Source organism: Peromyscus maniculatus, chromosome 11 (genome assembly GCF_049852395.1).
Source record: "Peromyscus maniculatus bairdii isolate BWxNUB_F1_BW_parent chromosome 11, HU_Pman_BW_mat_3.1, whole genome shotgun sequence".
Lineage (NCBI taxonomy): Eukaryota > Metazoa > Chordata > Mammalia > Rodentia > Cricetidae > Peromyscus > Peromyscus maniculatus.
In genome coordinates this window covers 40928782-40945006 of record NC_134862.1, presented here as the reverse complement: position 1 = coordinate 40945006, position 16225 = coordinate 40928782, and the positions used below count along the sequence as shown (strand labels likewise).

The 16225-nt window shown below is 42.7% G+C and overlaps 1 protein-coding gene across 30 annotated transcripts in view; it reads left to right on the top strand.

Annotated features, from left to right (window-relative positions):
* Srgap2 (SLIT-ROBO Rho GTPase activating protein 2) overlaps nucleotides 1-16225 on the top strand; it is a 220056-nt gene that overhangs the window by 160799 nt on the left and 43032 nt on the right. For 17 of the 30 annotated variants that reach the window (XR_013043233.1, XR_013043235.1, XR_013043238.1 and 14 more), the window contains 3 exons: nucleotides 7092-7316; nucleotides 10309-10410; nucleotides 11619-11816. Coding sequence is in view for 17 of the 30 variants with exons in the window: in XM_042258093.2 (XP_042114027.1) it covers nucleotides 7092-7316; nucleotides 10309-10410; nucleotides 11619-11816 (525 nt within the window). In the remaining 13 variants the exon portion in view is untranslated. The remainder of the gene's footprint in view (nucleotides 1-7091; nucleotides 7317-10308; nucleotides 10411-11618; nucleotides 11817-16225) is intronic. The other 13 variants (XR_013043236.1, XR_013043240.1, XR_013043244.1 and 10 more) reach the window with 1 other exon arrangement.

Genomic DNA, 16225 nt, shown 5'->3' with positions numbered 1-16225 from the left:
AAATTGCTTACTTCAGGAGAAAAGAGACTTGCTGTATGAGTTACAACCTTTGTAGTGCATAGGTCCTTCATCGGGCATGGGCAGGTGTTTTAAAAACCATACAAGAAACAAGCTGTTTTGTACTTTTTTCCCCTCAAAATAAACAAATAGCCTGCTGAGAGCCTAACTTTGATAGGATGTGATTGAAGAGCCATTGGAAACTAAGACAGCCTTTGTCATGCTTACTCAACAGGGCCATGGGTTTAGAGGTGGAGAACAAGTCCAGGGTGGCAGCATTACAGGCCCTGAGTAAACTTGTGCTTGTTTGGGTTGTGTTTTGACTATATCTTATTTTGTTTGTTGTTTGGTTTTTTATTTTTGTGGAATGAAGGTTATTCTTTTTTATTCTGTTTTGTTTCTCTGTGTAGCCCTGGCTGTACTAGAACTTGGTTTGTAGACCAGGCTGGCCTTGAACTCACAGAAATTCACCTGCCTCTGCCTCCCAAGTGCTGGGATTAAAGGCGTGCGCCGCCGCCACCACTCCTGGTGAAGGTTACTCTTCTTAAAAAGCTGTTACTCCTACTGTTCTCCCTAACCACTTAGTCCATTTATGGGGCAAGGTGTGCGTGTTCACTGTCAGTGGTACAAATAGAATGTAACTGTGTTTATCTAAGACATATTCACACACTCTAGTTTTCTCAAACCATGATCCATGATCCAGTAAGGGAGAAATAAAATCAATTTTATACATTTAACTAATTTTAAATGATTAGACTAAAGTAGGGGAGAAAATATCATGTCATATCACAATATTATTATGGCTAAGATTTTTTTTTGAAATTTTTATGTAGGTGTGTGTGTTGTATTTCTTACTGTGAGCTGAAGGTTAAATGAAGGTCACTGTATGTCTCTTTTAAGATCCAAGAGGACAGGAACCAAGCCTTACTTTACCTTAAGTAGTGATATGATACATAACTGAGCACATAGTTTATAAAAGAGGGAAAAATGATCTCTGAAGTCAAGATTTGCTTTTTAATTTTGTCTCTTTAATGTTCTTTTCATGTGTAATTTACTTTTAATGATTAAGTTGATTGATTGGTTTGATTGTTACAGTTTGAAGAGTTTTTGACAAATTTGCATATTCTTGTAACCTGTATTTTTTATCAAGACATAGAATAAGTACCATTAGCCAGCCATGGCAGCACATACCTGGAATCTCCGCCCTGGAATGTGGAAGCATTAAGGGCATTAAGGGCAGCCTAGACTCTGAGACTCTGTCTCAAAGCAAGGCAACACAAGGAGACAGACTATATGAAAGATACATTCTCATTACTTCAGAAGTAATCACTCTTCCAACTCTTTCACCCCTAAGCTAATGTTGCCTGTTGGAGAATGTCATAAATCTAGGATTATACAAAATATAATTTTTTATTTTATTTATTATTTGAGTGTGTGTGGACATGTACATTCCACAGTGTATGGGTGGAGGCCAGGATACAACTTTGTGGATGCATTTTTCTCTTTCTACTCCTACCTTTATGTGGTGTTTTTCATTTCTGTTGCTATGATAAAATACCTTAGCAAAAAGTAACTTCAGAAAGAAAGCATTTGTTTAATTACAACCTCAAGTTATGGTTCATCATTTTGGGGAAATCAAGGCAGGAACTCAAATAGCTAGTCACATTACATTCTTGCTTGCCCACTTGCCTGGCTGCCTGCCTGGCTGCTTGTTTGCTTATTTGTTTGCTTTCAGGCAGCTTTCTTCTCTCATTTATAGTTTAGGACTCTGTAGAGGGAATGGCGCTGCCTACGATGGGCTAGGTCTTTTTCCATCAGTTAACACTCAAAATAATCCTCCACACACCAACTTGATCTAGATAACTTCTTGTTAAGACTCTCTCCCCAGAGGATTTAGGTTGCATCAAGTTGACAATTAAAACAAACCAGGACACATGGGTTCTGGGAATCAATCTCAAGTCATCAGGCTTGCACAGCAAGTGTCTTTACCCTCTGAGCCATCTTGCTGGCTCCAGAATATAGTTTTTGTATTTTTTTTTCACCTAGGATTTTTGTTTTAGCATCATCCACATTGTTTGCCTTTATCAGTAGTTTCTTCCTTTTTCATGCTGTTCTATGCAATTAAAAGCACCAAAACTGTTCTGTAGCAAAAAAGCAAAGAGTGAGTAGGGAGCTTGGGTGTGTTGGCATCATAATCTCAACAGTATCCAGAAGTTGCTTCAAGACATGGGATTAGTGTCATTCCAGTCCATTGCTATACATGTCATATGCCACCATTCTACCTCCTTTCTAGGGGTTTGACTCAATCTGTATTTAAGGCACCAAGCATAAATAAGATTAATTTTAATCAATGTCATTAAACTGACATAAGGACTAGCCTCCAATTTCTTTGTATAGTATAATAAAAGATTTAATGTAAATTCAGACTATAAGAATCCATATGAGGCCGGGCGTTGGTGGCGCACGCCTTTAATCCCAGCACTCGGGAGGCAGAGCCAGGCGGATCTCTGTGAGTTCGAGGCCAGCCTGGGCTACCAAGTGAGCTCCAGGAAAGGCGCAAAGCTACACAGAGAAACCCTGTCTCAAAAAAACCAAAAAAAAAAAAAAAAAAACCAAAAAAAAAAAAAAAAAAAAGAATCCATATGAGACATCATACACATACTGGGAAAAACTTGACTCTAGGCAAAAAAGACATTTTAATCTCACTTGGTAGTTTCTGAGAACTGGAGGCTCATTGGAGTATAATGTCCTCACCTATCTCTTGGCCTAGGAACAGATGGGTAAATGAAGTACACGGCATTGTCATTGTCATCATGGGTAGCTGAGTATTGTGAGGGCCAGGTACCTGGATAGGAAGTCTGCGATGCCAGTGCACCCAGATTGGACGTGAAAGAACTTGGTTTTCCCACTATGTTATCTTTCTCCTCTGCATGAACTTGAAGGGTGCTGTGAAACACTCGTTGTCTCTTCTAAGTCTTAGATTCTCAGAGGGAGAACAGCAGCTGCTGAAGGTCTAATGAGCTGTGGACTAAAGTTCACACATTGGGATGGTCTGTTAGTCAGTTTTATATAAAAATTGTATTTCTCCTGAGAGTTGCATTTGTGTGACACGGAAATGGCTAAGGGAACCTGACATGGCCATGGAACTCATCAAAATCAAAATGGAAAGCATGCTTTGTTTCCAGTAGAAACAAAATTGTGTGTCCCCTCTACTCATTGGGATTCTCCCGGGAAATAGTCAGATCTCATTATTTAACCTTACCACATCCTGCTTCTTTTTGGAAGAAATGTGTAAATGGCCAGGGCTCTGCCCACATCTCCTAGGTTAACTGAAGGCATGGCAGAACCAGAGGGCACATTTGATGCTGGCTCACTGACACAAAGAAGCTACAGAAGGGCCACCCAGAGGCAGTGCTCCAGCTTAGGAAAGCTCCCTGCAGTTCTTAGCTTATACACAGTAGAACATGGGGGTCAGTACTCAGCTGTAGTAGTATTTGCTCCGCCTGTGACCCTGGGCTATATGGCCCAAAGGAAGCAGTGCTTCCTGCGAATAAATTCTGTTGCCCATTCAATAGACTCACGTGGATTGATCGTAATACTCAGCCCATCTAAGTGATTTCTTGAGAGGCTAGAATCTTTGCCTGTGACATCCATCAATCAACTTTATTGAATGTCTTTTGTGAATAAGACCTTACAGGAAAAATTGTAAACAAGAGAAAGATACTGGAAAATCCTAAGATACCTGCATTCTGGTTGGGGTAATACGAAATGGCGGGCCTCAGAATGACTGTGTGTATTAGGGTCATCTGAGGAACAATGCAGTTGGGTTCAAGTGAGACCAGGAATGCAGGGCTGGCTGGCTTCCCACGGGCTGAGAATTTAATTCGGATCTTAAAGATTGAGTCCATTTCTAGCAGGTGAGAGTGAAGTGTAATGCTTCGGGAAAAGAACTGCCAGGAGCTGAAGGCGAGAGGTCTGCAGATTGGGGGATGCTGGTAATTGGTGCTAGTTTTGAGTCTACACATTGCCAGACAGTGTGAAGTGTATTGTCTCTTTGCCACACAACCATCTGCAAAGCTGGTATCCCCCTCGCTTTGGCCTATGCTTTTACAACACTCTGTCCTATGCAGAGAGTGTGTCACTGGGACTCGGCAGAAGAGGCCAAAGGTGGGCATAAAGAGAGGCGATGTTGAGTAGATCGACTGCATGGAAATTACAGTTTTGATTTTGGTTTTTGGTTTTTCCCCATTCAACTTTGGTCAAGTTATGTTACTTCACTGAGTTTTCATCTTCCCTTGTATGGAAAACTAAGATACTCCAGACTTCAGTGGGAGTAATTGTGAAGATTAAGATGAAGAATGTACATAACACTTAGTTCACTGTCTAACATGTGAACATCCTTAGTGGACAGAAGCATTCTTTACATGTACAAACTGGAGGTGAATTTTACCTTAGGCGGGGATAGCTATTTTAGGTTCTTCAATGAGGGCATGATAAAGTCACATTTATGTCACATTATGACAATAAGCAAACAACATTATTGTAAAATTGGTGTGGATTAGGATAGAAATAGTAAGAATGGAGAAGAGAGTGAAGTTTCCAAAAATATCCCTGCCTCCCCCTAATTTCCCCTCAGCCCCCCACCACACACTGTTGGCAGTGTTACTTTTGTTCACTCCAGCAGTAAGGTAGAGTTCATCTGAGGCCCTACAGAGAGCTAGGCAAGAGGATTCACGGGTTCAAAAGCCTGGTTAGTCCAACAGCATCTCCTAGAGGAGGACGGGGCCCTGCACGTGCAGTCTCCAATCAGCCGCCTTTGTCTAGACTCCATTCGCTCTTCCTCCAACTGAATTGATGGTTTCCCATCCTCTGGCTATAGTTACGCTGTCACTGCTGTTAGTCGGCCGAAGCCAAGCACCTGCGAGAGTCTGTTGGCACTGCATCCGAGCTCAGCTCTGTGTGCTCCAGTGCTGAGCTTCTTGTCAGACGCCTGGAAGGAGGCGGCTGTCACATGGTTTTCCTTCCCCAATAGTGGCTGTTCCTGAAGTGATCGTGATAGGAAGGAAATGCTAGGGAAATTAATTTGATGCTTATTGATGCAGTGAAATTACAATCAGGCAGATGGCCTTACTCTATCCAGAGATTTTTCTCTGACATTTCCTCTCAGGCTCTGGACATCAAAGCTGTGTAAATAATAGAGGTGATAATTGATGGCCAAGGAATTTGGATCTCTGGGTCTTGGAGGGGTACAGAGTATTGTCATGGTGTTACAGAATGCCACTGCTGAAAAGCGTTTTGGGGATTACATTTAATCCAAGGATTTTTCAAGCTTTTTCTTAAGAATTTATTCTTCAAACCAGAGCACACATAGAATCCCAGTTTATTAAATGGAAAAGTGAGCAGAGCTGTCTTGGTTGAAGAAAAGATAAAAGCCCCAGACCTCCTAAGAAGCCCTCCTCTCCCCTTCTCCAGGGTGACCAAGTGCTGACACTGAACTTCAGAGCTGTGATCTATAGCTTGAAAACCACTGGGCTATCCAGGAAACAGGTGTAGGGATAGGAGTAGCTTTTCCAAGGGTGTTTGATTCTGCCTCTCCTGTTGTGTTTTTTCCCTCTGAGTGTGTGTGTGTGTGTGTGTGTGTGTGTGTGTGTGTGACATATGTCAGGGTGCATACACATGTATGAGGGGCCAGAGGACAACTTCAAGTCTCATTCCTTCTCAGCATAGTCTGTCTTCTGTTTTTGATTTGTTGTTGTTGTTGTTGTTGTTGTTTTGTGTGTGTGTGTGTGTGTGTGTGTGTGTGTGTGTGTGTGTGTGTGTGTGTGTAATGAATATATGCACATGAGTGCAGGTCCCCATGAGTCCAGAAGAGAGTGTTGGATCTCCAGGATCTGGAGTTATAAGCAGTTACGAGCTTCAGACATGAGTGCTAGCTGCCAAACTCAGGTCTTTTGTAAGAGAAGTAAGCACTCTTAACTACGCAGCCATCTCTCAAGCCCTGACCTTGTTTTTTGAGGCAGGATTCCTGAAGGTTCATCTTAGCCAGCTAACCATCCAGGCCCGTTCTCCAGCTCTCTAGTGGGAGGGTTACAGGCACCTCATCCAGCCTTTACATGGGTTTGTCATCAAATGGAAGGCCTCTCATCTGCACCACAAGGACTTGACTCACTGAACTATCCCTCTGGCCCTGGGTTTTGTTGTTTGTTTAAAGACAGAGACTGGCTGAGGATTGAGGATGACCTTGAACTTAGGGTCCTCTTCTGCTGCCTTCCCCTCCTGAGTGCTTGAGGTTACAGGCCTGTACCACCACACTCAGTTTATGCAGTGCTGGGATTCAAACCTAAGTCTTCCTGCATGCTAGACAAGCCCCTTTTCAATTGACCTACATTCCCCAACCCCTACAATTGCCTCTTTCATAGCATTTTCCTCTTTTCATTTTCGTTGCTGAACACCAGAGACATGATAAGAGTTTCCCCAGTAACACTTGCTTTGGAACTTTTTAGTTTAGCTCTCTTCAGCTCAGACCTGTCCTGGAACACTGGAAGCTGATGTCATGACTCACATCAACCTTCCACTCCCTCCATCCCCCACCTACCTAGAGTTGAGTGTATGTGAATTTGCTGCTAAGGCAGCACTCCAGATTTTTGAGTCCTGAATGCTGCATTGGCCTGGCAAGCTTGCTGTGTAGTGACTTCTAACCATAGCAGCCCTCAAGAAGCCATGGCAGGCTGCATTATTATTGTTGAGTTTTGTTGTCATGACATCCCCAGACTGTGCAGAAAATAGAACAGAATTCTTTATCTCTTGGCCATTCCCATTTTTATGCAATAGCGCTTGGTTAACTCCTGTCACTGGGTTCTTCCAGATCTTCTGTCTAACCACCTCACTGCTCTACATGGTATGCCTAACCACTGAACTAGGAGGCAAGAACTAAGAAATCTTCCCCAGGTCTTGGAAATTATAATGTCAACTTCCTGCCTATTGCAGCCAATCAGGCACCTTGATAAGGTCAAAACTACCCCCAGAGACCACTTCCCTTTCTGTCAGGTCTTGGGATACCTGTGGTATGCTTATATGCCTTCTTCTTCCCACAGCAGTGTTGTGACCTAGGCTACCATGCTAGCCTGAACCGGGCCCTGCGTACTTTCTTGTCTGCTGAATTAAATCTGGAACAATCAAAACACGAGGGTCTGGATGCTATTGAAAATGCAGTAGAAAACCTAGATGCCACCAGTGACAAGCAGCGCCTCATGGAGATGTACAACAATGTTTTCTGCCCCCCTATGAAGTTTGAATTCCAGCCCCACATGGGAGATATGGTAAGGCCCTTCCCTGTCCTGCAGCTTTTCCCAAAGGGACTTGAATGTACTAGCTGTATATATAGTTTCATTACATATAGGCCACATCCAATGGAGAGGGGCTTCCTGTCAGGTAAGTTGCATTCTATTCTTTCAGACCGTGAAGTATCTCTCTTTGATTTTGAGTGATGTGCTTATCCCTGAGCCTAGGCTCATGTTCCACCTAATTCAGCTGGCCTGAACTGTAGAGTGGATGGCCTCCCAGAGGGTAGTTCACCCTGTCCCAAGTAACTCTGTCCCAGAAACCTGACTGGGGTGGCCAGGGAATGAAGAAAAGCACAAATACATGTACAGAAAAGCAAGGGTCCCGTAGGTTGTGCTAGCTCTGATGGAGGACATCAACTTGAAATAAACCTCAGCCTGTTTATCTTGTACAGCACAGGGAGAGGAGGTAGGAGGGATCTGTAGGCCAGTAGTCTCAGGCTGTAAACAGCCTAGATGTGCACACACTGTCAACGTTCACACTCAGACTAGAGGAAGGCTTTGCCAGTGCCAAGTCTGACCAGCATGGGGAAGGCTTTGCCATTCTCTCAGGTCTGAGGCATTGGTCCTTGACCTGGCCATGCCCATGTCAACAGTACGCATTCACTCAGGACTTCATCCATGTTTTATACCTTCACTCAAAGCTTCCTCCGCTCCCTACAGTAGTGAGACCAAAAGGACTAGATGAGAAGAGACCACAAATCAGCAATGTGCTCTTGCCAGGAGCAATGCTTCCTTTGGGATTAGCAGCTAGACGCTTTAGAAAACCCTGCTCTAAGCTGACAGCAGTCATGTTCTAGTCAGACAGTTAACTGCCATAGACAGGCCATGATGAAGTGGTACATCGCTGTCTTATATGCAAAATGGGAGGTGGTTTCTCTCCTCTCCTTCTTGGGGAAAATCATGCCCCTTACAGTTTGTTTCCATTGCTGTGGCTGAGGAGATGTCAGCATCTAAACAGACAGGGAACCAAAACAGCAGCATGTGAGTTAAAGTTAGGGGGAGGGGTGTTACCAGCCTCCAGGAAGCCCCATTCTTTACCTGCCTTGACTTCTGTTCAAATTTGTCTTCTAAGCCCCTTCTCCAGCTGCCATTAAGTTTCCTTCCCAAAACAAGTGGAATTTAGAACTAGCTGAATGGACTGGTGGATTTTCTGGTGTTAACTGAGTTTTATTTCCAAGCCAAACAGCTTGTCTCCATAAAGGGGAATCCAGATGATGGGTACTCATGCCCCTTCCTTGCCCTGTCAGAACCACATTTCCATACTCTAAAGCACAGCTGGAATGCATTACCTTGCATCCTGGCTGAAGATCACTGTCAAAGCATGCATCAGCAACTCAGCTGCTCTTTAAAGAAATAGGCTTGGAGGTGATTTTTCCTCTAATTCCTCCATGCTAGGCCTGGGTGACTTTAAAAATTGATAATTCATTCTTTTGTCTTGTATATGATACAGCTGATCAGTGGCTTGGCCAGAAAAGGGGCCAGAGCATCCCATGATGTCACATTCTGGCTTAGAAATGGCAAATCATCCATGGGCCCCGCGGCTAGTCTTTCTGCATTATTGTGGTTGTGGGAGGCAGAAGGAAGGAGCTGCCTGGAAGTCCTTAAAATGGGGCCAAAGTTCAGGTGGCATTTTAACTGGAAGCTCTGGAACTGGAGACACTCATATTCTTGGGCCACAGCACATGAGCTGATGTCAACTGCTCTCTGATGCAATAGGGGTTGGTGCCTCTGTCTACTACTGGTGCACCCAGAGGTTTGGGGGCACTGGATGCCTGGCTGGTGACATCAGAGACAGAAATTTCATTCTTGGCACTAACCCATCTGGCCAGGCTTTCTCCATTATGTCTACTTATCTAAAAGCCATAGTGAAATCAGCTCTAAATCTTGGGCCAGCCTCTCAGCTGAAGAAGAGAGGTCAAATCAGTTGAAATCTTAAATGCCAGTGGAGAAAAAGGTCAATTTCCAGTCCCCTCCATTTGGAGAGAGGCTTTTTTTTTTTTTTTTTTTTTTTTTTTTGGAGTAAGAGAATGGTTTACAAGTATATGAATATACTCACTCTTTACTGAGGGTGAAGGAGCCCAATTCTATTCAGATGTTTCTCTTTCTATAAGAACTAAAGGACACTTGGTAATAAAGTGACAGGCACTGCCTCCACATGGCATCCTACCCTCCATCTCCCAGCCTTCTGCCTCTCATCAGTCATCCAGGAGATTAGATTACACATGCCATAGTCTTATCTTAATCAAGAGACTCTAGGTCAGCTGTTCCTTCACAGAGGATAGAGTTGGTTCACTGGGGATAGGGGTGCAGGAGATTCCCACACCTGGTAGGATATAATGATAGCTACTTAGAGGATATCAAGTTCCATCAGATCGCATGACCTCTAGGGCTCTCTAACATAGCCCGTGAACTTGTTCCCACATTCGCATGAACTCTTTCCCGTTGAGTCAAAGCTCTCATGCATGGCCCAGGTTTATAAACATGCCGGCTGCCAACAGCAGCAAGCTACTTCCGGGCCCACTTCTCCCCTGCTTTTTAACTCCAGTGTATGAAGTGGGAGGAGGGAAGCACAGGGGAGGCGACCACTTGGACCTTTGGCAGGAACTCTGCACTGTGCCAAAGCATTGGGTTTTTGGACCAGGGGCTGCCTGCGGCACTCTTTCCTAGCCTCCTTAGAATGCCCCAGAGCTGCAGACCCTGCTAGACCTACCCCTGCTGACCATCCGCCTGCCTATCAATTCCAAAGAGAGATATGGTCTTTCCAAACAAATCTCCCTCCCTATTCCTTTCATAGACTGGTCTTGAAATTCGCACACATTGTCTTTGGGTTTTGTTTGTATGTAGAAACTGCAAGCCTTCTAGTAGTTGGGATACAATACAGTGAGTCGTTTCATGAGCAATAGTGAGAACTCTGGAATCCTCCAAAGACCTGTGTCCTCTTCCTGACCTGTGTTGCTTTTTCTGACAGGCCTCTCAGCTCTGTGCCCAGCAGCCTGTCCAGAGTGAGCTGGTGCAGAGATGCCAACAACTGCAGTCTCGCTTATCCACTTTGAAGATTGAGAACGAAGAGGTGTGTTTCCTTCCTAGAGGCTCAGAGCCACTGTTTGCTTGTTGAACTACTTGTGGCTGTCCATCAGGGGCAGGTGGAGGGAGCATGCAGAGAATGTCCGGGCTAGTGCAAGGATTTCCTGGCCAAATGGAGGCTTGGCTTCCCCTGCTGCTGCAGCCTGCCCTTGAAATCCAGGAAGTTGTTTGTACATTGCCAAAGGTTGTGCTCTATTTTGAGCTTTACAAAATGCCCCTCCCCACTACACATTTAATCAGAGTGGCACTTGGCCACTGTGTGAACACTATAAATCTCCGAAATGACCCACTCATGACTGGCTTTTCCCAGCATTTCAAAAAGAAACTGTTGACTTTGACACTTTAGACATCTCTGTCGTCCTACAAGAGGGTGACTTTTTTTTTTTTTCTAAACACAGCATATATTCTTTTAATAACTAGTTTAAAAGGGCCGTTTGATCAGTAATCTAGCTTTCTGTTGAGCTCAAATAGCTTCTTACCTTGTATCAGTAAGTCTTAATTTTACTGGGAAGGATAGGTTTGGGCCACTTAGTTTGCAGATAAGGAAATAAATTCATTGATTGGTTGATGGTCACGTGGCAGTGCCAGGATCACTGAAGGACTAGACTAACACTTATTTTAACTAGCTCTGGTATGATGGCAATATTGGTTTGCAGTTATTTTATTTTTTCTTTGCACTTCTATTATAATAAAGGAATAGTATTAAAATTAAAAGTACACATTGGGGTTGGAGAGATGGTTAAGTGGTTAAAAGAACTGGATGTTCTTGCAGAGGACCCAGACTTGGCTTCTAGCACCTGCATGGTAGCTCATGACCGTCTATAGCTTCAATTCCTGGAGCTCCAACACCCTCTTCTGGCCTCCACAGGCACCAGGCCGCGTGACATATGCACACATGCAGGCAAAACATCCTTAAATATACAATAAGTCTTTTTGAAAAAAGTAAACATTACATAAAAGAGCTGAGTTAGGTACACGGCTGAAAAGGAGTAGTGGTGTTTAGCTGGTGTTAGTTTAGTGGTGTTAGCTGGAGAGAGCAGCATGGTGAAGCAGACTTCTGTGATGTGAAGCACTCACTTAGCTCTGTAATCTCTGCTGGCGTCCTCCTTCCTTCCTCTCAAGCTTCTCCTAGTTGCTCATCCCCTCTATGTCATAGTCTGCCTCTCCTGATTATTTTGGCCATCGTGGCTCTAGGTGAAGAAGACAATGGAGGCTACCCTGCAGACCATTCAAGACATTGTGACGGTTGAGGATTTCGACGTGTCTGACTGCTTCCAGTACAGCAATTCTATGGAGTCTGTCAAATCCACAGTCTCAGAAACTTTCATGAGCAAGCCCAGCATTGCTAAGAGGAGAGCCAACCAGCAAGAGACAGAGCAGTTTTATTTCACGGTAAGGTGCTCATTGGCCTTAGAGGGTCAAGAATAGACACTGTGACATAAGGGAGCTCTGGAACTCAAGAGTTTTGCCAACTGTCTGAAAAGCAAGCTTTGAGTACACCAGATTTAAATCTGGCATACTTGAATACCATCTCTACACCTAAAGCAAAAGCGTCCACAAATTGTATTTATCTATGGAGGACCTCAAAGAAAGAGCTGTTCCTAAATAACTACTGAGGAAAAGAAATTAGAGAAAATTTTAACCAGATAGTAGGCTTTCATTTGAAAGTAGCCCTCCCAATCATAGAAGATCATGACAAGGGACTTAGTTTCTTGGTTTTTGAGAACTATATTCAAATATCCTTGCCAATATTATCTTGTTTTAAAAAGTCTAAAGTCTCTCCTGGATGATTTGAATACATTATCATATAACTCTCATTATTAGGAAGTTATTTTTTGTAATATTGGCAATTATCAAGAATTCTAAAGCAGTATATTTTACTCACTGTTCTCAAGTCTCCTTTTAGATAGGTGTGTGTGTGTGTGTGTGTGTGTGTGTGTGTGTGTGTGTGTGTGTGTGTGTGTGTTTCTTTGAAAGGTTGTTAGCTGGTCTTTTATGCTGCTTTTTAATAATTAAGTTACCTTGAACTTGCCAAGTAGAACCTATTGCTTGCACTAAAATTTATTTCCTTATCTTTTGATATCCAAGAAAGGTAAAAATGACTTTGCAGTTGTAAGATGAAACATGGCCATTGAAAATGCACGCTGACCAAATGACAGAATTTCACTTGTCTTCCAGCCATCAAGCATACTCTGCATGGAGCAAATTGGATTTTTTCTTCCAGCTGGGACAATTTGTTTAATTTTTCTTTGAACATTGTCCTTTTTTCTTTAAAAGCACTAATATGATTGATTGGTGTTTTTGTAAATCTGTTTCAGTTAGTTAAGCCTCAAATCTTTGGTGGTTTTGTTGTTTTAAATCCCAAAGAAGACTTGAAAGGGTATGATTTAAGAGTATTGTTCAAAAACAACTGAAAATTTTTGTTTTATAAAGAAAACTTAAGTGATTTATTTTTAAAACTGTAAACATATAACACATTTTACTATAAAAACATTTTAAAACATAGTCATTATATAAAACTTAAATGCTAAAAGGAGAAAATAAATACATATTAGCATGTATTCAAAATTATATTACGAAAAGAGACAACTTTGTATATGTTGCATTATAAATTTAAGTCATTCAGTTATATATTCTAGCAGTTTGGGGGCTTTTGTTTGTTTGTTTCTTGTTGGAACTTTCATATGTGCTAGGCAAGACCTGCATCACTAAGCTCTGTGTCCAGCCCGTATTACATTTTGTAAATCTATATGTAAATTTACAAATCTGTACAAAGAGATGGGATGGCACATTGCCTAGTTCACAGTGCTCATTAACTGCTATCCATTTTATCATCATCATTGTCAATTCATGCATCAGTCGTTATTAAGTTAGTCACTGATAGTTGCCATGATTTTACTATATGCCAGATTCTATGCTACAAGTGGAAATGCTTAGAGCATAAGAGAAAGTGAGAGGATTAGGCATATACAGAGAGAACTTTGGTTTTGACTTCATATATTTCTAACAGTTTTTGAAGTGCATGAATGTGTGTGAGCAGCAATAGGATTAATGGTGCTGGGGAGCATCACACAAACTGACTTGTGTGCTTGGTTTTTACTGTGAGTAGGTCAAAGAGGATCGGGAAGGAGACTGCAGTTCTTCAGGGAGAGCAGACAGTGTCAGAGGCCTGCAGAAAACTAAATTGCATGCTAATAGAACTTCTTGACTCTAATGGAGGCTGTGGCACTGCCTCAAGCCTCATTATCTCCTAACAATAGGATTTTTTGGCAACTCTTTCTGAGCTGATTTTATGTCAAAGACTCAATCTTATTGTATTTCAGAAGATTCCATTTTAAAAATGATTATTAATTGCATTTTATTAATTATTTGAGAATCTCAGACATGCATACAATGTATTTGACCATTTCACTCCCTCAACTCCTCCAGTTAAGAAATTTGAGGGATGCCAGGCAGTGGTGGTGCATGCTTTTAATCCCAGCACTCAAGAGGCAGAGGCATGTGGATCTCAGAGTACAAGGCCAGCCTGGTGTACAGAGTGAGTTCCGGGACAGCCAGGGCTACCCAGAAAAGCCCTGTCTGGAGAAAACTAAAAAAGAGAAAAAGAAGCAAATAATTAGTTAATTAATTAATGTGGGGGCTTAGGAGCTGGGGAGATGGCTTAGTCAGTGCATACCACACAAGCATGAAAACCCAAGTTTGAATCTTAGTAGCCCATGTAAAAGCAACCAGGGAAACCTGTAATTCCTTAGCTGGGGAGCAGAGACAGAGGATGGATCCCTGGGTCTTACTAGCCAGCCAGTCTAGTGAATTGGTGAGCTCCAGGTTCAGTGAGGGTCCTTGCCTCAAAAAATAAGGTACAGAGCAATTGAGGAAGACACTGTGACTAATACTGACCTCTAGTATACATGTATGCACACATACACACTCACAACAAAAAAGAAGAGGAAAAGAAATTTTGGACATGAAAATCCAAAGGACTTAAAACAGTCCTTGTCAGAATTACTTTTTGATTAAATGAATCTATAACGTTTATATTCAGAAGTTGATATTTTCTCCCAAACAAGAAGGCTGATGAGATGCCTCAGCACTTTTAAGAGCTCATACTGTTCTTGCAGAGGACCATACCCAGAGGCTCACAACTGCCTATAGCTCTAGATCTACCCTGACCTCTGTGAGTACCAGCACTCACATGCACATGCCCACACAGAGACATAATTAAAAATAAATCTTTTTTAAAAAGAAATAACTTTATTCAAACTGATGACCTCTAAAACCCTGCCTACCTGTTTTCCCTCTTATCTCAATTCAGTGGGGTCCCACAACCCACTTCCTGACTTTGGTGGCCATGTTACTCCTTGTCAAATTATTTTCACATTGCTTTGACTATTAGAAATTAGTTTTGGTTTATCTAGTAACGGACTTGCATGAATTCTTTATTCTTGTGACTGGATCTGAAATGTGTCAGGTAATCTGTCTTCTGATAGCAGCATTTTTGGAGGTGGTTGTGAAATAGACATCCAGGTCTCCAAATTAAAACTGGGGGTCTGCCTATGCCTGCCAGACTGTGCAAAAATAAATAAATAAATAAATGAGGCAGCACATTTGGTAGTTTGCTGTTCTTGGAAAGTTGTAAAGAGATCCCTCATTATGGCTTGACTCCTAGGTAGTGTGTCTAGTGACCACGTGGGCTTTTGGGATAGTTTTCTGACTGCTCGTGACTGTCATCAGATTAATTTGCCCATGTGACACCAATTGGAAATTTGAAATATGTCTTACAAAGGTCAGTTGCTTGCAAATCTATGGGAAATTATAAAATTTTAGACTTGAAGCAATTTTTAAATATCATCTAACCCAACCTTCCCATTTGAAAGCTTTGAAAACAAATGCAGTGGGCTGGATAGCTTGAATGAGGCCTTCATCCGGCTGAACCCAGACCTCAGGTCAGCTGCTGGTCACAGGCGTTTCCTCTGTGCCCTGCTGAGGAGCCAAAGGGAAAGACTCGGCCGTCTCCTCCCTCATCAGAAGAAGGGAAGTGTCTTCTGACCTCCTTGTCTTTGTGTCTGTCACTGTCTTCTGCAGTGCATCGTCCCTCAGTGCCGTGTTCTTTCTCTTGGTACACTGGGAAAAGACTCACATGTCTCAAAGGAAACTAGGGAGAAAGCAAAGCCTTGCCTTACCTGATGCACACCCTTCCTCCCTCCTGCCACTGAGTCAAACTGGTTTATCTTGTCCTTTCAGCGATTTCCTATGCATAGGCAACTGCTGATGTATTAGTAAGAGCCCCTTAATACAACGGGTGACACGGGGAAGTGCAGTAATGGGGGCTGGCAATGTAGCTCGGTAGCTGAGAGTGCCTCCAGCCCGTGAGACACTGTGGGTCCTGTCTTCAGTGGACATGGCGGACCAGTGCGCCGCCGCTTTCGCTGCCTCCCACTTCACTTTTGTCATGTTATGGACATTGCTCATGGTAGTCTAAAAAGATTTGTCCCATATCTTCCACAAATCCCTTTCCGATGATGTATGTATCTTTATTTAACCAGTTCTCTGCTGTGAGCAGGAGTCCTCTCTGGTTGGCCAAGAATCATCAAAGCCTTAGAAAGCTGGAGTTTCTCCTAAATATTTTTTTAATGGAAAATTGGAGTATAGGATTTTTTTTTTCAGATTTATTTTTGTTTTATGTGTATGAGTTTTTGCCTGCATGAAGTGCCCTCAAAGGCTAGAGGAAGCCTAGAACTGTACATAGCTAGTTGGGAGCCACCATGTGGGTGCTAGAAACTGAACCCAGGTCTTCTGTAAGT